At 41.0% G+C, this 27,662-nt stretch overlaps 1 protein-coding gene across 4 annotated transcripts; it reads right to left on the reverse strand.

Annotated features, from left to right (window-relative positions):
- Positions 1–21: 21 nt before the first annotated feature.
- Positions 22–27,346, reverse strand: PYM1 (PYM homolog 1, exon junction complex associated factor). 4 transcript variants are annotated; one of them, XM_079773626.1, is made up of 5 exons: positions 27,177–27,346; positions 15,751–15,808; positions 12,866–12,927; positions 2,909–3,002; positions 22–2,497 (listed from the first exon to the last, which is right to left on the reverse strand). In XM_079773626.1, exons 1-5 carry the CDS (start codon positions 27,292–27,294, stop codon positions 2,014–2,016), a joined length of 816 nt encoding a protein of 271 aa, XP_079629752.1. In that variant the 5' UTR covers positions 27,295–27,346; the 3' UTR covers positions 22–2,013. The 4 variants fall into 4 exon arrangements, with proteins under 4 accessions (XP_079629752.1, XP_079629754.1, XP_079629753.1 ...); XM_079773628.1 differs by having other exon boundaries at positions 24–2,497; positions 15,680–15,808; positions 27,177–27,341; XM_079773627.1 differs by having other exon boundaries at positions 24–2,497; positions 13,355–15,808; positions 27,177–27,341.
- Positions 27,347–27,662: the final 316 nt, after the last annotated feature.

A 27,662-nucleotide genomic window follows, 5' to 3' on the forward strand; every position in this document is an offset into this window, starting at 1 on the left:
TATGCACTGGGATGCAATGATGTTAAACACAATCCCAGGGCTTGAGGTACCGCTGATTGATGAGGAAGAGGAGCTAACAAGTAAACAAGCATGGCAACATAATGTAATACACACCACTACACACCAAAGGTTAAGTCCAAGTGATAAGGAAGCAAGTTAAGAGAGGCACCTAAATCAGTATTAGAGGGTAATGGAAGTCTTCCCAGAGAGGATAACATTAAAGATCCAAAGGATAAAGAAGTGTGGGTCAGGAAGAGAATGTAGGCAAAGGAACCAGTAAAGGTAAATAACTGAGGTTCAGAGAGAATATGCTCATTTGATGAACTGAAAATAGTTCAGTAAAGTTGGAGCAGTTTGACCAGAGTTGAGGAATGGCAAGAAACAAGGCCAGACTGAGTGGGACCTTTAGAGTCAGGCTAAGAACTTTGAACTCCTGAGACAGGTCATTACTGACTTCCCCCTCTGTTGGTTTCTACACCAGCAGCTGACTAGAAAGAAAGATTGATAGGTGAAGGTGTGGAAATCAGAGCTCATGAAAACATTAAGTGGCAGCTCTTTTTTGGCTGTAAATTTCTTTACTTGTATCATTAATTTGCCCCACAATGTTATCTGAGGGTGGCATCTGATAAGATAAAATTTCAGATGAGCTGCCCCAATAAAGCTGTGAAGCAGGTTGATTATCTTAGAAAGAAACAGTAAGGGAAGAGTAAAAATGGCGGCAGAGTAAGTGAATGATACACAGATACGCTCCCAGGACCAAACTGGAATTACAACTAAAATACAGAAAAACTCCCTGAATAACGACCGGAAGACTCGCTGGAGAACCCTGATAACCGAGAGAGAAAGTAATGGTGTTACAAAGGAGGCCCCACTGCTATGCAACACAGTGATGACACATGAAGTTAACATGTCAAATGAAATTTGTTCTAAGTTTCATTTTATTATAACACTAATTTCTGTTCACTGAAATCTAACCAAACATACAGAAATCAGTGTTGCTCATTTGGTCATACATTCATAACTGTTAAAAAGTATTACTCTAGCCAGGTTGACATGGCTCAGTGGTTGAGCATCGACCTATGAACCAGGAAGTCACAGTTCGATTCCAGTCAGGGCTCATGCCCAAGTGGCGGGCTTGATCCCCAGTGTGGGGTGTGCAGGAGGCAGCCAATCAATGATTCTCTCTCTCTCCCTACCTCTCTGAAATAAAAATGAAAAATTATTACTCCAGCCCTAGCCGATTTGGCTCAGTGGACAGAGCGTTGGCCAGTGGACTGAAGGATCTCGAGTTTGATTCCGGTCAGGGGCACATACCTTGGTTGCAGACTTGATCCCTGGCCTGTGCAGGAGGCAACTAATCCATGTCTCTCTCTTATATGGATGTTTCTGTCTCTCCCCCTCCTTTCCACTCTCTCTAAAAAATCAATGGAAAGATATCCTTGGGTGGGGATTAATAAAAAAAATTTAAAAATGATTACCTCCAAAACTTGTCTTCCTGTGCCAAACTGAAGGGAATAAAATACCTACTAGAAGCTGAAAAGAAAGAGGCAAAGCTAGACAATTTGTCTACTTGTTTATTCTGTTCTTAAAAAAAAAAAAAAAAAAAAGAGGTCAGGGATGGAGGGGGAAATAACCCATAAACACTGTGAACAGGAACCAAGACTCCAAGACTTGGGCATACTCCCCCTACCCTCAACCTCAGTTCCCGAGATTCCCACCCACCCAATTTTCTTTTGAATAAGACACCCAGATCAGCAGCAAAGGAACCTGGGGGAGTCACTGAGATTTTTGAACACTGGGAATGGGAAGGGGAAACGTCTAAAAAATACGAGTTTGGAAGAAAAGGGAAGGAATGAGGGCGAGGCTAGGCTCTGGATGGCAGAGCTGGGCCATGAGAGATGGAAGTGAGCCAGTATGGGGGGTACCCCTCCTGACTGCTGCTGCCCATATTCCCCAGGACCCCAGAAAGCCCCATGGTTTGTTCTGTAGTCCATTCCCAATTCCCCAAAGGCCTCACAGGCCGAGCTCCAAGTCCTCGAGCTCCTCCTCCAGCACCCTCCTCCTTGCTAGCTTCTCCAGCTGCTCTTTGCTGGGCTGGCTGACTTCTCCAGCCTGGATCCGTTGCTGCAACTCTTCCACCTGCCGAAGCTTCTTCTTTAGGTTCTTTATCTTCTTGGCCTTCTCAGTGATAGCAGCTGGGTCAGGCTGGTCCGAGGCCGCTGTCGGGGCTGCCCGGGAGCCCTGTGGAGCACTGGGGAGTTGAGCTGTCTCTCCCAGGGACACCTTTTCCAGAGTCCGGCTCAAGGCCTCTGCCTCCCCTTTCTCATGCTGCTGCCGCCTCTTCTCCTTCCGCTTCAGGTTGCGTTTGGCTGTCTTGGAGAGGCCTGGTTCCCCACCTTCAGACCTTGATGGGTTGACAGGAGCAATGGCCTCGAGGCTCAACCCTGGGGGCAGTTCTGGTTTGCTCTTGAAAAACTTCACATACTTGTTCTCATACCTGCAGGGAACAGAAGATGTCAACAATTAGAGAACCACTGACTTTAGCGCCCTTTCCTTAACCTTCCAAATCACTTTACCCGTTTCACCTCTCTGCTTGCTTTTTCCCCCTTGGTCCCTCCCCGACTTTCCTCTTCTTTGCAGGTTTTAGGAGGGTCCCTCGGTCTCAGAGCTCTGGATCTCTCAAAGCTATTTGGAGGTTCTGATGAACAGAGGCCATAGGGACATGACTCGTCCCTTGTAACCCTCACTCATTCCTGTATACCACCCCCTGCCTCTCCTTTCTCAGTTGTCCCCTCCCATTCCTGAGATTTGGGCATCAGAAAATCATTCCCTGAACTCATAGGCAAACATGTTCTTTCTTTCTGTAGGGACCCCATTAAATACCCCCTCCTCACGCCTAACCACGCACACTGGGACCTCCTCCTGGGGCACATAGCCTTCTTTCACCCTCCGCTGCTTGCGCCAGGTCCCGTCAGGTCGCTGTGTTGAGGCAATGTACTTGCCTGAAATGAGAGAATCAAGTTGGAGAGTTACTCTAACTTTCAAATAGTTCCCAAGACGAAAGAATGCATGAATGCACACAGCTTTCCTCAGCATCCATGTGGACACTAAATGGAACCATTAAGGTATCCCTTTCTCTTATCAACCTTCAATTCTGCTCTCGTCATTATTTATTGAGTGTCTATACACTGTAAAACACACCATGCATGCCCTCAGGGAATTTCTAGTTTCATAATCTAGTTGGCAAGGCAAGACAGGCATAGAGGAAGTCTTTAAAAACAAGACAATAGCATGTACACATCAAAAGACAGTAAATGATTAAGAGACTAAAAAGGAGTAAAAACAAAGAGAAATGACCAGAGAAGATGTAAGAAGGGAAGTTTTATTAAGATGGATTGTAAAAAACAGGTCCACTTTTAGGAATCCATACTATAGATATAAGAAGCATCAATGCACAAGGATATATGTAAAGAATGTTTGTTGCACCCTGGCCGGTGTGGCTCAGTTGGTTGAAATGTCATAGAATGCACCAAAAAGTTGTGGGTTCGATTCCTGGCCAGGGCACATACCCAGGTTGCAGGTTCCATTCTGGTCGGGGTGCAATCACAGTGTGTATGGAGGCAATCCATCCACGTTTCTCTCTCACATCAATGTTTCTCTCTCTCCCCCTTTCTCTCTGTAAAAATCAATAAAAAGAAACATATATCTGTGGGTGATGACTAAAACATAAAGAATGTTTGTTGCTGCATTATTTAACAAAAAGATGAAAGCAACTTGAATGGCCATTAATATATGGATGATTAAATAGATGTGGATCATCGCCATGATGGCACACCATGCTATTATGGAAGTTTATTGTTGTTGTTTTTCTTAATCCTCACCGGTGGATATGTTTTTATTGATTTTAGAGAGAGAGGAAAGGAGAGGGAGAGAGAAAAACATAGCTTGGTTGAAGGGATTGAACCCGCAACCTGGGTATGTGCCCTGACCTGGAATTGAACACATGATCTTTCGGTGTAAGGGATAACAGTCCAACTGAGCCCCACTGGCCAGGACTGGAAAAGAATTTTTTAAATATATTTTTATTGATTTCAGAGAGGAAGGAAGAGGGAGAGGGAGATAGAAACATCCATGATGAGAGAGAATCATTGATCGGCTGCCTCCTGCAAGCCCCGCACTGGGGATCGAGCCCACAACCCAGGCATGTGCCTGTGACTGGAATCGAACCTGGGACCTTTCAGTTCGAAGGCCGACGCTCTATCCACTGAGCCAAACCGGCTAGGGCTGGAAAAGAATTTCAGATATAAATGCACTGACCTTGAATGGTGTTCAAAATATACTAAGTGAAAGAGTAAGTTGCAGGAAAATGGTGATCCTCAAACATTTTTTTATTACATGATCCCCCCTCGCACTCTTATTTTGTAATATTATGCATTTAACCATACAATATTTGTTAATATCATCAGAAAGAAGTTTTATTAGAAAGCTTTCAAGCTCACAGTGGCAGATACAAATTTTCCAAAATTCTAATGTTCACTTGAAGGCTTGAATCTTATCACTGAAACAAACACTGTCAGCTGTTCTCCTTAAAATGACAGGCTCACTTCCTTCATTTTCAGCAAAGTGCCTATCAGATATCCAGGTCTGGATTACCAGTTTGTCAGTGGTTTTTTCAAGTAAAAATGGTGTTCTTTGGAAAGGAAGCTTATTTAGCTTACAATTGGTACAGTTGCGCCAGTACTTTTCCTTGAGACACCAACTACAGTGTGCAGCAAAATGTTTCATGTTTACTTCCCATTTAGTCCAGAGAGGACATTAAAAAGATGTATACTAGTAACTTTCAGTTATAAGATGTGTTAAGTTCCAGGGATTTAAGGTATAGCATGGTGACTATAGTTACCAATATTGTAGTGTGTATTTGCAATTTGCTATCAGAGTAGAGCTTTAATGTTCTCATCATAACAAAATGGTAACTCTGTGAGATGAAGGATGTGTTAACTAACCTTATTGTGGTAAACATTTCACAATATATGCAAACATCAAATCATCACACTGTATACCTTAAACTTACATGTTATATGTCAATTATATCTCAATAAAACTAGGAAAAATAATAAAAATGTTTATTTCAAGGGCCAGGGTTTAATCAAATTAATAATCAATGGTATTAAGTGAAAAACTGGCATTATTTACTGCAGGCATGTGGCAGTGAAAAATACAATGATGAGTATAGTTGGTGCCAGCACCTTGATTAGTGCTAAGGGGCTAGCAGTTTTACCCACCTCTGCTTTTGCTTATCAGTGAAAATGTCAATCTAGCAAGTAGGCAAATAACATCTTAGTATATTCTGAAAATAGTTATGCTTGTAGATTTCCTGTAAAGGTCTTAGGGAACCTCCAAGTGTCTTGGACATTTGAGTTACATTAAGAAGGATAACCTGGAAGTAGAAGTGGTAGAAACCATTAACAAAAAATTATATATCTATATACATGTACATATATATATATATATATATATATATATATATATATATGCAGGGTTTGACAAAAGTAGGTTTACAGTGGTGACTACTCCAAACACAATAAAGCTATTATAATAATCATAACCTGCATGTCTTTTTTTCATACAAACTGTAAACTTACTTTTGCTCACCTACATATATATCTTGTATTACTCATTTTTAAGTATATGGGCCTCCCACATGGATTATACATTGTAACAGGAGTTGTTTTTTTTGTTCAAAAAACAAATATCATTAATTAAAACAAAAAAGTGTTAAAGAAAATCTGTACCCGGACAGTGTGGTTCAGTGGTTAAGTATTGACCTATGAACCAGTAGGTCAAGGTTCGATTCCTGGTTAGGGCACATGCCTGGGTTGCGGGCTCTGTTCCGTGTGTGTACAGGAGGCAACCAATCAATGATTCCCTCTGATTATTGATGTTTCAATATATTGAAAAATATATTTAAAAAAACAAAAAGAAAATCGGTAAGATTTGACAGCTAAAAGGGATGAGAGAAAAAACAAACATGAGCAAAGAAAGGCATGGATGTGGGAATGGGCCTGGAATATTTTTAAATTTTTTTATTTGTTGATTTTAGAGAGAGAGGAAGGGAGAGAAACATTAACCTATTGCTCCACCCATCCACCCATTCACCCATTCTTGTATGTGCCCTGAATAGGGATTGAACCAGCAACTTTGATGTATCAGGATGATGCTCTACCCAACGGAGCAACCCAGCCAGGGTGGCATGGAGTATTTAAGGAACAAAAAGTAGAGGAGTCCAGAGGAATCAGACAGTTCATTTTAGGGAATAATAGGAAGCCAGGTTGGAAATAAAAAATGGGGCCAGATCTTCCCAGTAGGGGGCGTGCAGGAGGCAACCGATCAATGATTGATTCTCTCTCATCATTGATGTTTCTCCCTCGCCCTCTCCTTTCCTCTCTCTGAAATCAATTTTAAAAAAGGGCCAGATCTTATAAAGCCTTAAAAACAAATAATCAAAAACTGAGAAAAGGGAAGCAGAATGAATTCTAAACAGAAGCTTATTCTAAAACAAAATTTCAGACATGGTAATCTAGATGGAATGTTCAGGAGATGGTGAATAGACCCATCTGGCTGGATCAGAGGGCTGGTGCAAAAGTAAATGAGGGGAGGATGTTCATATCTGGAAATGCCAGTTAAGGGACTTAATGTCTGGTGCATGGCATGCATTCAATAAAATAAATCTTTTACCCAAAGCAGTGCTTTAGGGCAATTAATCTGGCATGATGAGAAGGAGAATTGGAAAGGGAAACATTGGAGACTGGGTAAATCAGCTAGGAAAAAAAAAAATCGAAATTATCCTGGCATAAGGGACAGAATTGGCTGAACCTGTGAGAATGGAAAGGAAGAGACTGATATCAGGTACATTATCAAAGAATCAACAACACTTGGTAATTCACTGATTGGGGAAAGGGGAAAGGTTAGGGGTTAAAGTCAAAGATAATGCAAAACAGTTTGTTTTAGTTTCCTAATCTTAATAATTTAGTATAAGAAAATAGTTCCAACAGGGAAAAAAAATAAATCATATAAAAATGGTATTATCGCCCTAGCTGGTTTGGCTCAGTGGATAGAGCATCGGCCTGTGGACTAAAGGGTCCCAGATTCGATTCCGGCCAAGGGCATATGCTCCAATTGTGGGCTCGATTGCGAGGGAGGCAGCCAATCGATGATACTCCCTCATCATTGATGTTTCTCTCTATCTCCCTTCCTCTCTGAAATCAATTAAAAAATATTTTTTAAAATGGTATTATCTATAAATAGCTAAAAATTAAAACAAACTTCACATCCAGTTATACAGGAATGATTTATAATACACCCATTAAAAATGATTAAGCCCTGCCGAAACCGGTTTGGCTCAGTGGATAGAGCGTTGGCCTGCGGACTCAAGGGTCCCAGGTTCGATTCCGGTCAAGGGCATGTACCTTGGTTGCGGGCACATCCCCAGTAGGGGGTGTGTAAGAGGCAGCTGATCGATGTTTCTCTCTCATCGATGTTTCTAACTCTCTATACCTCTCTCTTCCTCTCTGTAAAAAATCAATAAAATATATTTTAAAAAAAAAGATTAAGCCCTGCCCTAGCCGGTTTGGCTTGGTGGATAGAGCATCAGCCTGCGGACCGAAGGGTCCCAGGTTCAATTCCAGTCAAGGGCACATGCCTGGGTTTCGGGTTCGGTCCAACCTGCAGGAGGCAGCCAATCAATGATTCCCTCTCATCATTGATTTTTCTCTCTCTCTCTTCCTCTCTGAAATCAATAAAAATATTTTTTTAAAGAATACTGGCCAGTGTAGCTCAGTTGGCTGGGCATCTTCTTGTGCACCAAAACGTTGTCAGTTTGATTCCCAGTCATGGCACAGGCCTGGGTTGTGGGTTCGATCCCCAATAGGGGAAGTAAAGAAGGCAACCGATTGATGTTTCTCTCTTACATCGATGCTTTTCTCTCTCTCTCCTCCTCTCCCTTCCTCTCTCTCTCTCTAAAAATCAATACAATTGTTTTTAAATGATTAAAAAATTTAAAATCATGTAAAGTGATATAAAACATAATTATATATACACCATGATTTTAATTATATCATACATATTTGTAAGTTTATTTATTTATTTTAGCAAAAGGCATATTTGTATGTTTAGGAAAAAGTATGTAACATGAAAATTTATGTTGAGGTGATTATATTATAAATACTTTTTCTTTTAAAAAATTCCCATTATTGCCCTGGCCAGGTTGCTCAGTTGATTGGAGTGTCGTCCTATACACCAAAAGGTTGCGGGTTCAATTCCCAGTCAGAGTACATACCTACATTGCGGGTTCTATTCCCAGTCAGGGTGCGTATAGGAGGCAACCAATCAATGTTTCTTTCTCACATTGATGTTTCTCTTTCTCCTTTCCTCTCTAAAATTGATGAAAAAGTCCTGACTGGTTTGGCTCAGTGGATAGAGGGTTGGCCTGTGGACTGAAGGGTCCCAGGTTCGATTCCAGTCAAGGGCATGTACCTTGGTTGCCAGCACATCCCAAGTAGGGGGCATGTAGGAGGCAGCTGATCGATGTTTCTAACTCTCTATTACTCCCTCTCCCTTCCTCTCTGTAAAAAAGTCAATAAAATATATTAAAAAATAAAATAGATGAAACAGCCCTAACTGGTTTGGCTCAGTGGCTAGAGCAGGTTCATTTCTGGTCAAGGGCACATGCCCAGATTGTGGGCTCAATCCCCAGTGTGGGGTGTGCAGGAAGCAGCCAATCAATGATTCTCTCTCATCATTGATGTTTCTATCTCTCTCTCATTCTCTGAAATCAATAAAAAAACGTATTTTAAAAAATAAAAATATTCCCATTATTGTTGTTATATTGTGGGTTTTAAAAATATCTTACTTTAGGTTTCAAACCTAAATGGCTTAGAGGGTGGGTACACAAAGGAGAGTGAAATTACTTTTGACCAGGTGAGTTTAAGGTTATTTTAAGGACACAGCATCTGTTGTGTACTTTGGAAGATGAGCAAGATTTAGACAGGTGGAAGCATGGGGTGGGACTATGAGGAAAGGAGAAAAGGATTTCAGGCATAAGGGACAACATAAGCAAAGGAACAAATCGGACTGACTAGTCACACTCCTACTTAAAATTCTTCCTGGATTCCTGTTGCCTCAGAGTATACATGGAAAATGGAACCACATGCAAAGGCCTTCTTGATCCAGTTTCCAGCCTCTTAACACCCAATTATTCCCACTTTCTGCTCCAGACACTGAAATATTCACAAATCTCATCCAAAGGTGTCTCTATTCTCATGCTTTTTGCTTTTGCTTCCTTTGGCTTGGGACAGATTTTCCTTGAATCATATGTTAGTTAATTCCTATTGGTCTTCAAAGGTCAAGTTCAAATATAAATTACTCAATGTAGTCGTCCCTAATGTACCCACCCCAAGGCAGGCTAGAAGTAGCCCTTTGTGTACCTACAGCACCTGTTTTGGCCTTTATCATGCTCTAATGTTTAACATAATTGTTTGCTTGAGAGCAGAAACTTTGTCTTTGATCTTTAAAGCAAAGTACTTGCCCCACAGAAGACTGTAATTAATTCAAATTAATGAATAAATAAACATGTATCATATTAGGGAACAGCAAGAATCCAGTATATTTTGAGCAAAAGTACATGTAATGGGAAAAGAGAACAGAGGTAATTTAGTCAGAAGATAAAAGGTATCCAATCTCCTCTTGACTTTGGACTTGAGCTTCAAATTGTAGGACACTGAAGGCCAATAAGGGAGTACAGATGATCTTCGCAAAGCAATGCTTTAAAATTAACCTGAAAATATGTAACATAAACTAAAGGTAGAAAAAAAAAAGAAAACAATAGTCACAATGCAAGAAGACTTGATTTAGATGCTGTTTGGGTATTGAAAGGAAAATGAAAAATAATCATCATGAAGAATAAGTTAACAGGATCTAGAGACTGCCAAGATTTGAATTAGAGAGAGGGAATAATTGAAACAGTGATACAGTGGAATTAATCTGGTGATTTTCACATGTACTCTTATTTTTCACAACATATTTGTGGGTAGATAGGGCATATGGTAATAACATTTATTCACACATGGATTTTAAATGTTTATTGAGCACTTATCTAGGGATACAATAAGACGTAGGGATACAACAATGAATAAAATAGGCAAGGGTCTAGCCTCCTTGTAGCATGAATTCTAGTGATGTAGAAAGGTAATAAAAACACAAATAAACTAATTACAATATCACTTTTGAATGTGGAAAATTTGGAGAATAAAAACCAGTGATAGAAAGTCTGGAGGAGAAGAAAAGCTTGTGAAAATAACATTCGATTCTAGATAGGCAGTGTTTTACATGGAATTAAGGAAAAAGGAACAATAAGAAACATATATTTAAGTGCCCAGAGATGATAGTGGAAGCCTTAAGGCTAGTAAAGATAGAGATAGGGATGATCTGACTTATATGTGGACTCTAATGAACATAATAAACTGACGAACAAAATAGATCCAGAGATATGGATGCATGGAACAGATTGACATATCTCAGAGGGGAGCAGGGAAGAGATTAACCAAAGAACTTATATATGTACTAGAGGCCCGGTGTACAGATTTGTGCACATTGAAAGGAAATAAATTAGAAGAAATATTTTAGAGGCCGGGGAAGGACCACGGGAGATTGGCTCCAGGGTGAGTCCAGCCCATCTCGCCCAGTCCCAATCAGGGTGGATCAGGCTAGTGGGGGAGGGACCGTGGGAGGTTGGCCGGCGGGGAGGGATCTTGGGAGGGCTCCAGGGCATGTCTGGCTGGTCTTGCTCAGTCCCGATGGGCTGGACCCCAGCAGCAAACTAACCTACCGGTTGGAGCATCTCCCCCTGGTGGTCAGTGCGCATCATAGCGACTGGTCGAACGAACAGTTGGACACTTAGCATATTAGGCTTTTATTATATAGGATATGCATAACCAATGAACACAGACAATAGTGTGGTGAAGGCCTGGGGTGGGGCAGGGACTGGAAGGAAGGGAGCAAAGGGAGGGAAAATTGGAGGACATCTATAATACTGTCAACAATAATATATAGATAGATAGGGCAGAAGCTTTTTGAATGGCTACCCTAACTGGAAGCCCTCAGAGATACAAACAGCCTATTATCACAAAGGAGCACTTATTTTATGTTATATTGGTTTCATTCTCTGTCCTTAATGGTATCCAAAGGTAAAGTCAAAAAGAAGGAAGAGGTTTTTACCCCTAGAAATAAAAACCAAAGGTAGATTATCAGGATTTTCCAGAAATTACAGATTAGAGACTGCTACTATAACAATTTTGTAAGCTTTGTTATTTCCTGACATTTGCTGTTTTGTAATCCTCAGATTGTTTCCTTAAACTGAAAGGGCCCAAAAGTTTTCAGTGACGGCAGGAAGACAGTGGAGAAAAAACACAGCAAGGTGTGGGAGAACGCCAAGCAGCTAGGTGGAAGTGACTATTCAAGGTGTGCTGAATCCCTAGGACCTGCTTCAAGTAAGAAAGGAGATTTGGGTCACAGATCTGAGCTTGAGGATGATCTCAGGGCCAACAAAGACCCAGGTTTCTAACACAGAAAAAATATACAAAGATCCAATTTGGATGAATGACCTGGAAAAATGGTCATGATCATATTCCTCAAGGAAGAAAAGGTGTCAACAACAAGAGACAATGATTCTAGGAAAGAAGAACCAGGACAGTGCTATGCCATAGAGACCAAAAGAGTTTTAAGTAAGGACAGGTGATTAACAGTATTAAATACTGAAGAGAGATTAAGGAAAAGATTTTGGCAATTTGGAAATCTCTAGTTATTTCCAAGAATATTGTCTCAGAAAAGCAGTGGTCAGAAGCCAGACTACAAATTAATTAAATGCAATCTTCTATAAAAATAAAAGCATAATATGCTAATTAGACCAGATGTCCTTCTGGACGCCCTTCCTTCCAGACAAAGCCACAGCGGGCCGTGGTGCATCGGGCCTCTAGTAAATTACTAAAAGCCTCCTAGGAGAAAAGCACTATACAAAGTGCTACAGAGATTAAGTAAAACAGTCCCACTTTCACAAAATTTATAATCTAAGTAAGGAGGGTGGGTAAGTTAGGCAAACAAATAATAAGACAAAAATATAAATGTCTTAAGTACCCTAAGAGACACTGATACAGACTGATAAAGAGATTTCAAGAGAATAAATTATTACACCCTGTTTCATGGTGGAAGTTGACACAAAATCATGAAAAATTGATTTTAGAGAGAGAAGGGAGAGAGAAAAAAAGATCAATTTGTTGTTCTACTTATTGATGCATTCACTGGTTGATTCTTATATGTGCCCTGACTGGAGATGGAACCCACAACCTTGGCATAAGGGGACACGCTTTAACCAACTGAGCTACATGGCCAGGGCTAAATCATGACAACCTTGACCCTAAAGACCAGGGAGTAGTAATAATAATAATAACTAATCAGTGGCTCATTATTTCTGCTGGCAGAGAAAAGGGAAAGGGCATTCTAAGAGGAATAACAACAAGCAAAATCACAGCAATGAAAACTCACAGTATGTTAAGAAGAATTAGGAAAGAACATTTATTAATTAACTAGAGGCCTGATGCACGAATTTGTGCACAGGTGGGGTCCCTTGGCCGGTGATCAGGGCCAATTGGGGCCATCCTGCCCAGTCCCAATCGGGGCCGATGGGGGCCAGCCAGCCAGGGAGGGACTGCAGGAGGGCCTGCCGGCTGGGGAGGGACCATGTGAGGGCTCCAGTGTGTGTCTGGCCCTCTCGCCCAGTCCCTATCAGCCGGACCCCAGCAGCAAGCTAACCTACCGGTTGGAGGGTCTGCCCCCTGGTGGTCAGTGCACATCATAGTGGCTGGTTGAGTAGTCGACCTATCAGTTGAACACAGCATATTATGCTTTTATTATATAGGATAAATAGCTACTTCAATAAGTAGCTACAAGAACTTCATCTACATTACCTTATACCAATGGGCAGGTATTACCCTCTACAGCAGAGGAAACAAAGTTGTCAAGAGGTTAAATGATATGTCCAAGATCACAAAGGCAGCGGGTACCTGCAATCTGAACTCAGTTCTGATGTCAAAGTTTACACATCTGCACACTACTATTGTATCTGTCTTATACTAGATAGCCCCGTTTCATTGGAGGGTATAGGCAGGAATGCAGCATGTGATGATACTATATTGAAAAGTGGTTTGTGCTCATAGTAGTGAGTGTAAGAGTGAATTATCCATATGGAAATGTTATAGTCAATTCTAAATAAACTCAATAAAGGGTAGTTTTATAGTCAACCAACCTTTATTGAGTGCTTGCTTCATGCCAAGGACAGTGCTCGTATGCATTATTTCATTTTCACGACTTTATGAATGATTATTCCAGTTTCACAGATTATGAGAAATTTAATAACTTGCCCAAAGTTACAAAATCAAAATTCAAACCTAGGCTGTGGGTTCCAAAGTATTTCAAAGAAGTAGGATTTTTAAAGATGAGAATACAAATGCAGTCAAAGAAGTGGTGAAACCAGCATATTCATATATCATCAGTGATAAAAACCCGTTAGAAAGCAATTTGGCTAACATAGCAAGAGAATATAAGATAATCCTACCATTTTTTCAGCATTTCCCAAAACTTTTGTTATATAAAACACTACTTCCATAAGACATTAACAAGGGTTACCTAAAAAAATTGTTAAACAAGTTTGGGGAATTCTGGGTTAAACAGAAAAAATACTTGTTTTTTTATCAGCAAAACTTAAGTGAGTTAATGTTCTCTCCCCGCCCAAATACAAGCAAAAGATTATTTAGAAAGTCAAAGGAATAGACAAAATGAGCTGTGGAAGAAGTGAGAAATAAGTTACAGAGGCAAAAGGGCCCCCTTGGAGCTTAGGAGAAAGAAAGGCAAAGAAAACTCGTCTGGGTGAAGAAGAGGGGGGAAAGGTGCCCTCAGGGTTCAGTGAGAGAGAGAGAGAGAGAGAGAGAGAGAGAGAGAGAGAGAGAGAGAGAGAGAGAGGAAGCAGGAGAGGAAGAGGGAGGGAGGGAGGGAGGGAGGGAGGGAGGGAGGGAGGGAGAGAGAGAGGAGCCTGAGTTAATATGTTCTTATTCATGTGAATATCCAAGATGGGAATATGGTTTATAGTGTTTCCCAAATGTATTTGACCTCAGGAATCTTATTATTATTTCAGTTATTTATTTTGTAGCACATTTCACAGGACTAGTAAGTGTTCTGAGGATCATATTTTTGGAAATACAGCCATTTGCTATGATCCCAGTTATGTTAAATATAGGTAAGCTATATGTGTGCATAGAAAGAAAAACTAAAAGAAAATGTAACTGTAGTCATTTCTGGATTCTGGAATTACCAAACATGTGAGTGGCATATTTTATACAACCTTTGAAAATATTTTCCAAGTTTGCTATAATCAATGAGAATTAATTTTATAATTAATAGACAATAAATAAATGCTTGTACCCTCCAACCCAGTAATTCTATTTCTGGGAAATCTATCCTAAGAAAATAACCCTAAATTATTATGCACAAATAATAATTTTTTGCACAAAAATTATTCATAGAGTTCTTATAATTAAAATTCTGAATGGTCCGGGGAAAGGCTCCTGTGTTGTTGAACCTGCCCAGTTGTGAGTGCAGCCTCGAACCAGGCAGCCCTATCCTGACCTAAAGCAAATTCCCAGGAGAAGTTTTTCTTGGGTTTTGAATTTGCAGCAACGGGTGTGAACATTCTAGCAGCAGTTTGATGATCATGTATGATACTGCAAACAAGACCAAAAAAAAAAAAAAAAATTCTGGAAACAATCTAAAAGTCCAATAACAAAAGAAAGATAAAAAAGGGTATGTTTCCAAACAATAATATATTCTGCCAGTACTATAAAAGATGTTTACAAAGAGTTTCTAATATTAAGAAAAATATTTTTGTCATAAGGTTAAATAAAAAGGCAAGATATAGCCCAGCCAGTTTGGCTCAGAGGTTGAGCATCAACCTATGACCTAGGAGGTCACGGTTCGATTCCCAGTCAGGGCACATGGCCGGGTTGCGGGCTGGATCCCCAGTATGGAGGCAGCCAATTAACGATTCCCTCTCATCATTGATGTTTCTCTCTCTCTCTCCCTCTCCCTGCCTCTCTGAAATCAATAAAAATATATTTTAAAAAATACATTTAAATAAAATAAAAGGCAAGATATAAAAATGTATATATAATCTGATTCAAAAGTGTTTTTTAAATGGACAGAAAAAATAAAGATCAGAAGGATATATGACAAATTTAACAGTGGACTCTGGGTGAATGAATTGAACAAAAATTACATAATTTAACTTATACTTAAGGAGCAATAATCTGATAACAGTGTTTTAGGGAGTGTAACTGGAACAGGCAGACTAGAGATAAGACTACTACTGACTTCTGGTCAAGATGGTGGCATAGGTAAAGATAGTACTCACCTCCTCCAACAACCACATAAAAATTACAACTAAACTACAGAACAACCATCATTTAGAACTGCCTGAAATCAAGCTGAATGGAAGTCCGACAACTAAGGAATTAAAAAAGAAGCCACTTGGATACTGGTAGGAGGGGCAGAGACATGGAAAAGGCTAGTCCCACACCACCAGTGACGGATAATCGGAAGGATATCTCAGCTGCAGAGGTCCCCCGGTGGAGTGAGGGGTCCCAGCCTCACACCAGGCCTCCCAGACCAGGATTCCAGTGCCAGGAACAGAAGTCACCATAACTTCTGGCTGTAAAAACCAGCAAGGATTGAGGCTCAGGGAGATGGAGGTTACTAGAGTCCCAGGAAGTTCCTCTCAAAGGGCTTAGGCACAGACTAAATCAGACTCACTCCCTCTGAGCTCCAGAGCTGGGATAGCAGCTTGCTAGGCACCAGAAACTTATGGGGAGGAACTGAATTGTCCAGCATCAGACCAAGATCTGGGGGGCAGCTTTCTCCCAGATAGAAGTGCTGGCAGAAGCCATTATTTCTTTGATGAGCCCTCCCCCAACAGAGCCAGCAGGAGGGCGCCAAATCTGAGAATCCATCAACCTGGCTCACAGTTTGTCCCACCTTGATGATTCCTTAAGGCCTAGCCTCACCCAACTTTTGGGCCCACCCAAGCTGTTTCCAGTGGCTTTTCCATTTGAATGGCCTGTCTTGGCTCATGCTTCAGATTTCCCCAAAATCTCTCAAATAAGCAGCATCTGGCCTCAGTGAACCCTGTACCTCTTGTTAGGTGGCCCCAGGCCTGGCACTAGCAGTACCCAGCCTCAGTTCTTGACCTTGCCTGAGTACCTCTAAGCCCAGCACAAGTAGCAGCAATCTGCAGATTGCTTTGTACTCATGCCAGGTGGCCCCAGGCAGAACATAGGCAGTGGCCGACCTTGGCCTACACATCCTGGGAGGCCCCAGAGCCAGAGTACTTACTGGGTGGACAGCTTCAGACAACGTCAAAACACTACCCCCAACCATCTCCACAAGCAACACACTCAAGCAAGCACCAGAGCCCTGCTGAAGTAAGTTGTGCTCTATGGGGTGGGACCCTGCAAAGCTGATCCTCCATAGTGGTTGGAAGTTGGTGGTCAGTGGTCACAGCCAGTCCTTGCAGCTGATCAGCCTGAGGATAAATATCTCCCATTGACATGCCAATAGCAATCAAGGCTCAATTATAAGAGGAGGATGTACACAGCCCACATGGCAGGCACATCTTGAGTACCCAGCTTGGGTGATCAGGGAGGCTGTGCCACTGAGCCCTACAGAACACCTACTGCATTAGGCCACTCTACCAAGCCTGGGAGACACAGCAGCTCTACCTAATACATAGAAACAAACACAGGGAAGCTGCCAAAATGCAGAGACAAAGAAACATATCCCAAATGAAAGAACACAAAACTCCAGAAAAAGAACTAAACAAAACGGAGACAGGCAATCTACCAGATTCAGAGTTCAAAACACTGGTTATAAGGATGCTCCATGAACTTAGTGAGAACCTCAACAGCATAAAAAAGGACCAGTCAAAAATGAAGAATACACTAACTGAGGAATAACTTACAGAGAATCAACTGTAGAGTAGATGAAGCCAAGAAAATCCACAATTTGGAATATAATGAAGCAAAAAACACCCAATCAGAACAGCAAAGAGAAGAAAGAATCCAAAAAAAAATGAGGATAGTGTAAAGAGCTTCTGGGACAACTTCACGTGTACCAACATTTCATATCATGGGGATGCCAGAATAGAAGAGAGAGAGAAAGAAACTGAAAACCTATTTGAAAAAATGACAAAAAACTTCCCAAACTTGGTAAAGGAAATAGACATACAAGTCCAGGGAGCGCAGAGAGTCCCAAACAAGATGAACCCAAAGAGGCCCACACCAAGACACATCATAATTAAAATGCAAAAGTTTAAAAAGCCCTAGCCAGTTTGGCTCAGTGGACAGTGTCGGCCTGTGGACTGAAGGATTCCAGTCAAGGGCACGTACCTCAGTTGCAGGCTCCTATCTGGCCCGCACCCTGGTCCGGGCTCATGCAGGAAGCAACCAATTGATGTGTTGATCTCATATCTATATTTCTCTCTGTCTTTCCCTCTCTCTAAAAATCAATGGAAAAATATCATCAGATGAGGATTAAAAAATAATAATAATAACAAAAGTTTAAAGACAAAGAGAGAATCTTAAAAGCAGCAAGATAAAAACAGTTACCTACAAAGAGTTTCCATAAGACTGTCAGCTAATTTCTCAACAGAAACTTTGCAGGCCAAAAGGGCTTGGCAAGAAATATTCGAAGTGATGAAAAGCAAGAACCTACAACCAAGATTACTCTATCTAGCAAAGCTATCACTTAGGAATGAAGGACAGATAGAGCTTCCCAGACAAGAAAAAGCTAAAGGCGTTAATCACCATCAAACCAGTATTATATGAAATGTTCATGGGTCTTCTTTAAGAAAATTAAATAAATAAATAATATGAAAAATAAAATGGCAATATATATACATATTATATATAAACAATTGAATCTAAAAATCAAAACAACAGAAAGAGACTCATAGGTAACATAGATCATTTTGATGGTTGCCAGATGGTTGGTGGGTTGGGAGAATGAATGAAAAAGGTAAAGGGATTAAGAAGTACAAATTAGTTATTACAGAATAGGTATAGGGAATACAGTCAATATTTTATTAACTGCATGGTGTCAGATGGATTCAAGATTTATCAAGATGGCCCTAACCGGTTTGGCTCAGTGGATAGAGTGTCGGCCTGCGGATTGAAGGGTCCCAGGTTCAATTCTGGTCAAGGGCATGTACCTTGGTTGCGGCCACTACCCAGTAGGGAGTGTGTAGGAGGCAGCTGATCGATGTTTCTCTCTTATGGAAGTTTCTAACTCTCTATACTTCTCCCTTCCTCTCTGTAAAAAACAAATAAAATATATTTTAGAAAAAAAAAAGATTTATCAAGATGATCATTTAGTAAGTTATGTAATGTTAAATCAGAGGTGTACACTTGATACTAATAATGTATGTCAACTGTAATTTAAAATAAAAATTATTTTTAAAAAAAGAAAAGACTTCCCTGGCTTGTGTGGGTCAGTTAGTTGGGCATCATCCTGTGTACCTGGGGGGTTACTGATTCAATTCCCAGTCAGGGCACATGCCTAGGTTGTGGGCAGGAGGCAGCCAATCGATTTTGTGCTCTGACATTGATATCTCTCTCTCTCTCTCTCTCTCTCTCTCTCTCTCTCTCCCTCTCCCTTCCTCTTTCTCTAAAAATCAACTTAAAAAAAAAGAAAAGATTACTACTTAGGAGGTCATAGCACTATTTGCAGGATAAGGAAACTAGAATTTTATCAGGTGCTTAGAATGACCTAAGTACTATGCTTGATACTTTGCATGTATAATTCCTTCTAGTCCATATAATAACCCTTACACATAATTACAGAAGCATTTGTTGAACACTTTCTATGTGCCAGACATGTACTTTTCATTTAATTTTTAAAAAATATTTTTTAATCCCCAACACTGGGGATTGAGCCCACAACCAGGCATATGCCCTGACCGGGAATCAAACTGTGACCTTCTGGTTTATAGGTCAACGTTCAACCACTGAGCCATGCCAACTGGGCTACATTATTTCATTTAAATTTTTAATCTCACATTAGTTCTATGTTTAGGAGTTATTCCTATTTCACTGATAAGAAAATTAAGGCTTAGATTCCCAAGGCCATATACCTAACAGGTATTAAAAATGGGATAAAGGCCCTAGCCAATTTGGCTCAGTGATAGAGCTTAGGCCTGAGGACTGAAGGGTCCTGGGTTTGATTCTGGTCAAGGGCACGTACCTCAGTTGCCGGCTTGATCCCAGCCCTGGTAAGGGCTCATGTGGGAGGCAACCAATCAATGTGTCTCTCTCACATCAATGTTTCTCTCCCTCCCTTCCACTCTCTCTTAAAATCAATGGGAAAATATCCTTGGGTGAGGATTAACACACAAAAAGAAAAGAAAATGGGATAAGGGTAAGGCAGTGGGAATAGAAGATCAATAATTTGACAGCTGGTGCAGGGGAGGGATGAGGAGCAAGAGAGGCGTAAATAATACAAAACAATACCCTCAATGGAGGAAAAACACCTAGTGCTCTGATTTTGGTTTCTTATTATCGTTCCCCAACAAAAGGAACAAGGACTCCTTGGAGAAATGGCTGGTTCTAGTACAAGAGTAGAAATATACAAGATGATCTTAAAGCATCCTAAAGCAGAAAGTAAGGAAGAACTAAAAAAACAACAAACAAACCAAAAACCCACATTGGTGGGGTATACCAAAGGGACACAGGCCAACTAAAAGAGCGCCCAATGTTCAAAGCAGGAACATTTGAGCAATAAAATAAATAAGACATATTGTATTATGTCCTGAAGTCCATAATGATAAGTAAATGATTGAATAAATACATGGGGGAGGAGAGACAAATCTCCTGTTCAGAATTCCAAATAATGTATGTAAATAATCCTTCCTGAAGGAAGGGAGCATAACTCTCCACTTTTCAAGTGTAGTTGTTGATCCCAGACAAGAAAAAGCTGAAGGAGTTCATCACCACCAAACCAGTATACAAAAACTATTAAAGGATCAAGAAGAAAGAAAAAAGGAGGAGGAGGGGGAAGAAGGAGAAAGGAGAAGAAAAAAAAAACATGAGTAAGAAAATATCATAAAAAGTATTGTAGGCCCTAGCCGGTTTGGCTCAGTGGATAGAGTGTCGGCCTGTGGACTGAAGGGTCCTGGATAAGATTCCGGTCAAGGGCACATCCCTGGGTTGGGGCTCGATCCCCAGTGGAGGCATGCGGGAAGCAGCCGATCAATGATTCTCTCTCATCATTGATGTTTCTTTATTTTTTTATTTTTTAACATTTAAGGAACTATATTTTTTTCTTTTCTTTTTAAAAATATATATTCTTTCATTAATTTCAGAGAGGGAGGGAGGGAGGAAAGGAAGGAGAGAGAGAGAGAGAAAGAAATATCAATGATGAGAGAGAATCATTGATTGGCTGCCTCCTGCATCCCCTCTAATGGGGCGGGGATCGAGCCCACAACCCAGGCATGTGCTTTTGGCTGGAATAAAACCTGGGACCCTTTAGTCCACAGGCTAACACTCTATCCACTGAGCCAAACTGGCCAGGGCTCATCATTGATGTTTCTATCTCTCTCTCCCCTCCTCTCTGAAATCAATAAAAATATATTTTAAAAAAAGAGTACTGTAGAATTGTATACCTGAAACTTATATAATTTTTATTAACCAACTAGAGGCCCAATGCACGAAATTCGTGCAAGGGTAGACCTTCCTTCCCCCGGCTGCTGGCTTTGCAGCCCAGGCTTCGTGGCCCCGCCCCTCACCCGCTCCCCTCCTTGGTCTGGCGCTGCTGGCTGCCACACAGCCCTGGTTCCACAGAGCCTCCCGATTGATCACCCCGCAGAGGGTGGCCTGGGCCTCCCTCTTTGGGGCAATCGCAGAGTCCCCGATTGATCGCCCCACTGGCCGGTGGCCTGGGCCTCCCTCTGCGGGGTGATGGCGGGCCCCCCCCGACCAATCGCATCGCACCCGCCTTGGCTAGCCTGGCACCAGTGCCAGTGTCATAGCGTGGTCATCCGGATGGTCGTTCTGCTGTTCAGCCATTTGCATATTACGCTTTTATTATTATAGATAGATGTCACCCCAATAAATTAAAAGAAAAAAAAAAAGAGCCCTAGTCGGTTTTGCTCAGTAGATAGAGCATCAGCCTGCAAATTGAAGAGCCCCAGGTTCAATTCTGGTCAAGGGCACATGCCCAGTTTGTGGGCTCAATCCCCAGTAGTGGGCATGCAGGAGGCAGCCGATCAGTGATTCTCTCTAATCATTGATGTTTCTAGCTCTCTGTCCCTCTCCCTTCCTCTCTGAAATCAATAAAATATATTTTTTAAAAAGAAAAGAGAATATCGTAAAGGAAAAAAATATATTCTTGCTGACAAAGGCAAACAATAAAAGCAGTGGATCAACTAACACTAAAGCTAGTACAAAGGTTAAAAGGCAAAAGTAGTAACATCATGCATAATTACAACAATAAATTAAGGAATACACACACACACACACACAAAAGTAAAAAATAATAACAAAAATATAAACATGGAGGGGGTAAAAATGGTAGTGATTTCAGAAATATGTTCTAATTTAAGTGACCAACTTAAAACAGAGTGCTATAAACATAGCTTAGTATATATGAAGCACATGGTAACCACAAGCCAAAATCTTCAAGAGATATAAAAGAAATAAAGAGAAAAGAATCCACACACAACACTACAGAAGTCATCAAAATACAAGAGACCAAGAGAATAAGAAAGGAACAAAGAACTACAAAAACAGTCAGAAGACAATTAATAAAATGGCAATAACTACATAATTATCAATAATTACTTATATAAAAATAAAGAGAAGAAGTAATTACTTACATAGATTCAATGTTCCAATCAAAAGAGGAATGGATAACCCTGGCCAGTGGTTAGAGCATTGGCCCAAGCACCAAAGGGTCATGGGTCTGATTCTCAGTCAAAGACAGGTAACTGGGATGCAGGTTCGATTCCTGGTGGTTGGGGTGCATGTTGGAGGCAACCAATCGATGTGTCTCTCTCACATCGATCTCTCTCTCTCTCTCTTTCTCTCCCCGCCCCTTCAATACTCTCTAAAAATCAATGGAAAAAATATCCTCGGATGAGGATTAACAAAAAAACAAACAAACAAAAAGGAATGAATAAAGTAGATGTGGTACACATATACAATGGAATGTTACTTGGCCATAAAAAAAGAATAAAATTTTACCATTTGTGACAACATGCATGGACCTAGAGGGTATTATTCTAAGTGAAATAAACCAGACAGAGAAAGACAAATTTCATTTATATGTGGAATCATATAAAATACAAAATGAACAACAAAACAGAAACAAATTCATAGATACAAAAGAACAAACTAATAGTTGCCAAATGAGAGGAAGTTGAGGGGGCTGGGTAAAAAAGGTGAAGGGGTTAGGAAGAACAAATTGACAGTTACACAATATTCACAGGATGTAGAGTACAGCTTAGGAAATATAGTCAATAACATTGTAATAACTATATATGGTGTCAGGTAGGTACAAGAATTATTGGGGGATCACAGTATAAGTTATAAAAATGTCTAACCACTATGATCTACACCTGAAACTAATATAATATTGAATGTTAACTGTCATTGAAAAAAAATTTTTTAAATGGGAAAAAAGTATGAACAATGACTTTCTTCTAATGAATACAGTATGAAAAGGACAGGGAAAAAGAGTCACTTTTACAGTGGAGAAACCAGGTGGTCACGGTCAATATCAACAGTAAAGAAATCATTGTGATACTATTTACCCTTGACATGATATGATGAAAATGTCACTTTACCTCGATGGTCAACCCCCCCAAAACACATAACTCCAATCTAATCATGAGAAAAATATCAGACAAATTGCAATACAGGGGTATCCTACAAAACACCTGACCAGTACTCATAAAAATGTCAAAATCATCAAAAACAAGGAAAGTTTGAGAAACTGTTACAGCCAATAGGAGCTTAAGCTGACATGAGAACTAAATGTTATGTAGTATCCTGGATGGGATCCTGGAACAGAAAAAAGAAATTAGGTAAAAAGTAAGGAAATCTGAATAATATATGGGCTTTAATGAATAATAATGTATCAATATTGGTTCATTAATTGCAATAATGGTACCATATTAATGTAAGATGTTAACAATAGGGGAAACTGAGTATAAGGTATATATAGAAATTGTCTATATCATCTTCTCAAATTTTCTATAAATCTAGGCCCTGGTCAGGTAGCTCAGTTGGTTGGAGCATTGGCCCAATGCACCAGGGTTGCAGGTTTGATCCCTGGTCAGGGCACATGCAAGGGGCAGCCACTGAGTGCATGTATAAATGGAACAGCAAGTCAATGTTTTTCTTTCTCTCTGAAATCAATAAGTAAAAATTTTATTTTTTATTTTATTATTATTTTTAATATATTTTATTGATTTTTTACAGAGAGGAAGGGAGAGGGATAGAGAGCTAGAAACATCGATGAGAGAGAAACATCGACCAGCTGCCTCCTGCACACCCCCTACCGGGATGTGCCCGCAACCAATGTACATGCCCTTGACCGGAATCGAACCTGGGACCTTTCAGTCCGCAGACCGACGCTCTATCCACTGAGCCAAACCGGTTTCGGCAATAAGTAAAAATTTTAGAAAATTGTTTTCTCTAAATCTAAAAATATTCTAAAAAATAAAGTCTATTTAAAATTTTAAGAAGAAAATAAAATTTTAAGGAGAGAGAGAGAAAGAGGGAGAGAATGCAAAAAAAGTTGACCTCTGGTTGGCTAATACAATGGTGCCTTTAACAGAAATAAGGAAGAAGAATTGATATTGATTTTGGTCAGATTGTATTTGAAGTATGACAGTATACCCTTGAATGAAAGCTATTTACCAAACAATTATAAAAGGAAATTGGCAACTCAGGAGAGAGGTTGGTGCTAAAAATAAAAACTGTAAAGAGTTAAGGAACAAATAAGCATTGAGGAAATGGAAATAGTATGTATAGAACTGATATTCAAGAAATCAAACAGTGGACAGGAAAGAAACAGAAATGATAGACCTTGATTTTTCAATGAAATAGAAAGTGAGGTCATCTGCCACAAGAGGGAGAATTAAAAGGAAAGGTTACGCCCTGGCCGGTTTGGCTCAGTGGATGGAGCATCGGCCTTCTGACTGAAAGGTCCCAGGTTCGATTCCAGTCAAGGGTATGTACCTTGGTTGTGGGCACATCCCCCGGGGGGGATGTGCAGGAGGCAGCTGATCGATGTTTTTCTCTCATCGATATTTCTAACTCTCTATCCCTTTCCCTTCCTCTCTGTAAAAAAAAATCAATAAAAAATGCATATTTAAAAAATAAATAAAAATAAAAGGAAAGGTTACAGCCCTCGCCAGTTTGGCTCAGTGCATAGAGCGCTGGCCTGCGGACTGAAGGGTCCGGGTTTGATTCTAGTCAAGGGCACATGCCTGGGTTGCGGGCTTGATCCCCAGTGGGGGGCGTGCAGGAGGCAGCGATCAGTGATTCTCTCTCATCCTTTATGTTTCTCTCTCTCTCTGAAATCAATAAAAAAGTATTAAAAAAATTTTTTAATAAATAAATAAATGGAAAGGTTACAGAGAGCCAGAAAAGGTTGGGGAAATGGCCACGGTAGACTGTAAGCAAACCAAGAAAGAAGAATTGGAGAGGAACTGTGATCTTGGCAGAAGTTAACATTAAGTTATATTATACTGGATCTGCTTGCTTCTGTGCTTTTTCTCTAGCTATATGCTATGACCTGGAAGCAGAAGCCAAGAAAACAGTTGATGAGTATGACTCAAAATAACGTTACATGCTTGCTTAGTACAGAAGATCAAAACAAATGAAGAAAGCAATGAGGATAGTACCAAAGTGGCTGGTCACAGAGTTCTAGCAAGGGTAGCATCAATGACAGTCATGAAGGTAATGATAAGACTCAATGCAATGGGAAAGGTCAAGAATCAGAGAACCTAAGGAGGGCAAAACACTGCTTCTGTGGATGTGATGAAGTGAAAAAAAATGACTAGTAAGGAGGCAAAAATAAGTGATGGGGAGCACATGAAGGGGAAGCAGTATCATAGGTAAGGTCCAAGTTGTAGTGACTCTGATGTGTAGCTGGTTTGAAAATACAAAGGAAAGTTAATGGTCTCATGCTGAAGAACTATAAGATCAAAGAATCGAAAGGTGCTGGAGATACTGAGAATGAGAGCAAGAAACAGTGGAGAAAAAAAGAATGATGGCCATGAAGTTTTAGAGAAAAAGCTATAATTGCATGGCGATACCTTCCATGAGTATTAGTGTGACAGTGGTAGATCAATGATCTGGAAGTAGTAAGAGAAAGCAAAAAAGCAATGATTCCTTCTCCTCTTCCACATGGTCACAGAGATCAGAAGATAATCCCTGATGGGAAGGTAGGGTAAGATGCAATATCTGGATTTTCATTAAATCAGTTTAAGAAAACAGGTAAGCCCTGGCAGGTGTGGCTCAGTTGGTTGAGCATCCTCCCATGCACCAAGAGGTTGCTAGTTTGATTCCGGGTCAGGGCACATGCCCAGGTTCTGGGCTCAATCCCAGTCAGGGTGGGTGAGGAAGGGAGGAAGGCAGCCGATTGATGTTTCTCTCTCACATCAATGTCTCTCTCTCTCTCTCTCTCTCTCTCTCTCTCTCTCTCTCCCTTCTTCTTTCTCTGAAGTCAATAAAAAATAGTAACAACAATAACAAAAAACAGTTAAGAATAAAGAAGTGTACTGGAAATTAGAAATTGAGTAATATTTTCAAAGCAGACATTAAAAGAAGCTAGTTGAAGAAGGGCCTACTGAATAGAGAGCAGGAAAGGCTGTACCTATCACTTTAAAATGTGAGGTTAGGAAGAGGTAGCAGAGACCAGGTTTGTCATTAGATATCATAGGAGAGGTGGGGTGGGATATTAAGAACATGAAAAGTAGCAAAGCAAGAAGCATATATGGCACATTTTAAAACAGACCGTATGTACCACAGCACAGGCACAGCATCACTTCTACAGAAGACTATATATACACAGTGAAGGCTTCACAAAAAAAGAAAACAGTAACACCTTGCCTTGCACAGCACGTTATAAATTGCTTTCACATATACTATCTTATTTGATTGTCAATGACTAGATATTCCTATGCACATTTTTTTTAAAAGATGAGGAAATAAGGATAGGACAAAACCACAATGAAAATCTTGATTTTCAGTTTTCAACACATAAAGCTCACATATGCAGCAGACACTTCAGCATTTCAATTAGCAAGACTGAAAATTCTCTAGCCAGAAGGAATAACTGGGTTCTACCAACTTGTCAGAGGGCTTGAGAGACCACTAGACACGTTCCTGGTTTGCCTTCTTTCACCTTAGATCCCTCAACTCCTATCACTACCAACAGAGAAGGTAGAAAGGTGGGGCCATCAAGGAGAAAACTCATGCTGAAAGTTATATTAGGATCCTCATCCCTTCACACTTCTGGACCAACAATAAAGATGAGGGAGAAAGTGGAAAAAGCACTATGTAGCAATGAGAAGATCTACAGATACAGCTTCCAGAAAAAGAATTTAAATGTGATTGGGGTAGGGCAGAAAGCAGGTATAGCTAAAAGATGGGGGAGGGGAAGAAAGGGAAGGTAGGAATTGGAGGGAACTAAGGGTGTTGGAAGCCCCAGGGCTGGAGAACCCAAAAGAGAGATACTGGAGCTTCAACTGCTAGAGAAAACCTTAAAGGCCTGTGAGGGCCCTGGAGTAGGGGCCAGCATTGAAGGACCCCAAGGTTTGGGTGACCGGAAGCAGAGACCCCTAAACTCGAGACCAGAAGGGGGCGCAGGTGGCACCCCGTAGGAATGAATGGGGAAGGCGGTCCGAAGGGCGGGGCAAAGGAGGGGCCCCGGGATGGGCGGGGCACAGACCCTTTTCCAAGTCCGAACCCCTGCCCCGAGAGCCCGGAGAGAAACGGCTCCGCGCCTCCCGCACTCACCGCCGGTCTCGTCAGTTACATAGGGAGTCGCCATCTTGAGAGCGCAAACCACTTCCGGCGTGAGCGGGCTGGGGTCCCGCCCCCCTCCCCACCGGAAGTGGAGTCCCGATCGTAGCATGCCACCATTTTAGTCTTAAAGGGAGAGTACACAATTTCAGGGACGAAGATGGAGGAGGCGGAAGGGAGTAGAAGCTGAAGACGCTAGTAAAATAAAAACAACGGGCCCTTTTGCTGTCACTGATACCATTATCGAGCGCCTGCTGCGTGGAAAGCAGTCCTCTGGGCGCCGAAAGAATGCTGAGGCACAGCCCTCTCCTCACAGGCACTTAGTCCGTACAGGACCTGCGAGGGAAAAGGGGGCAAGGCCCATCTGCACCCGGAAAGGGGGGCTGATAAGTGAGGAAAAGAATATTCAGGCCCTGGTCTGCGCCCAAGTCCCAGAACGGCTTGGGGACATGGAGCCGGTCGGGCAAACTCCGGGAATGC

The sequence above is a fragment of the Cnephaeus nilssonii genome, assembly GCF_951640355.1.
Source record: "Cnephaeus nilssonii genome assembly, chromosome: 6".
Classification (NCBI taxonomy): Eukaryota; Metazoa; Chordata; class Mammalia; order Chiroptera; family Vespertilionidae; genus Cnephaeus; species Cnephaeus nilssonii.

What these genes read in the sequence shown, in the direction of transcription:
- PYM1 (XM_079773626.1), bottom strand. Translation starts at nt 27,294, where the DNA reads ATGCTACGATCGGGACTCCACTTCCGGTGGGGAGGGGGGCGGGACCCC. An exon ending in CCTGGTCTGGGAGGCCTGGT is followed by an intron (nt 12,928 to 15,750) that starts GTGAGGCTGGGA and finishes TTCAACTGATAG; the next exon opens with GTCGACTACTCAACCAGCCA. An exon ending in CCCCAGGAGGAGGTCCCAGT is followed by an intron (nt 2,498 to 2,908) that starts GTGCGTGGTTAG and finishes TGTTCCCTGCAG; the next exon opens with GTATGAGAACAAGTATGTGA.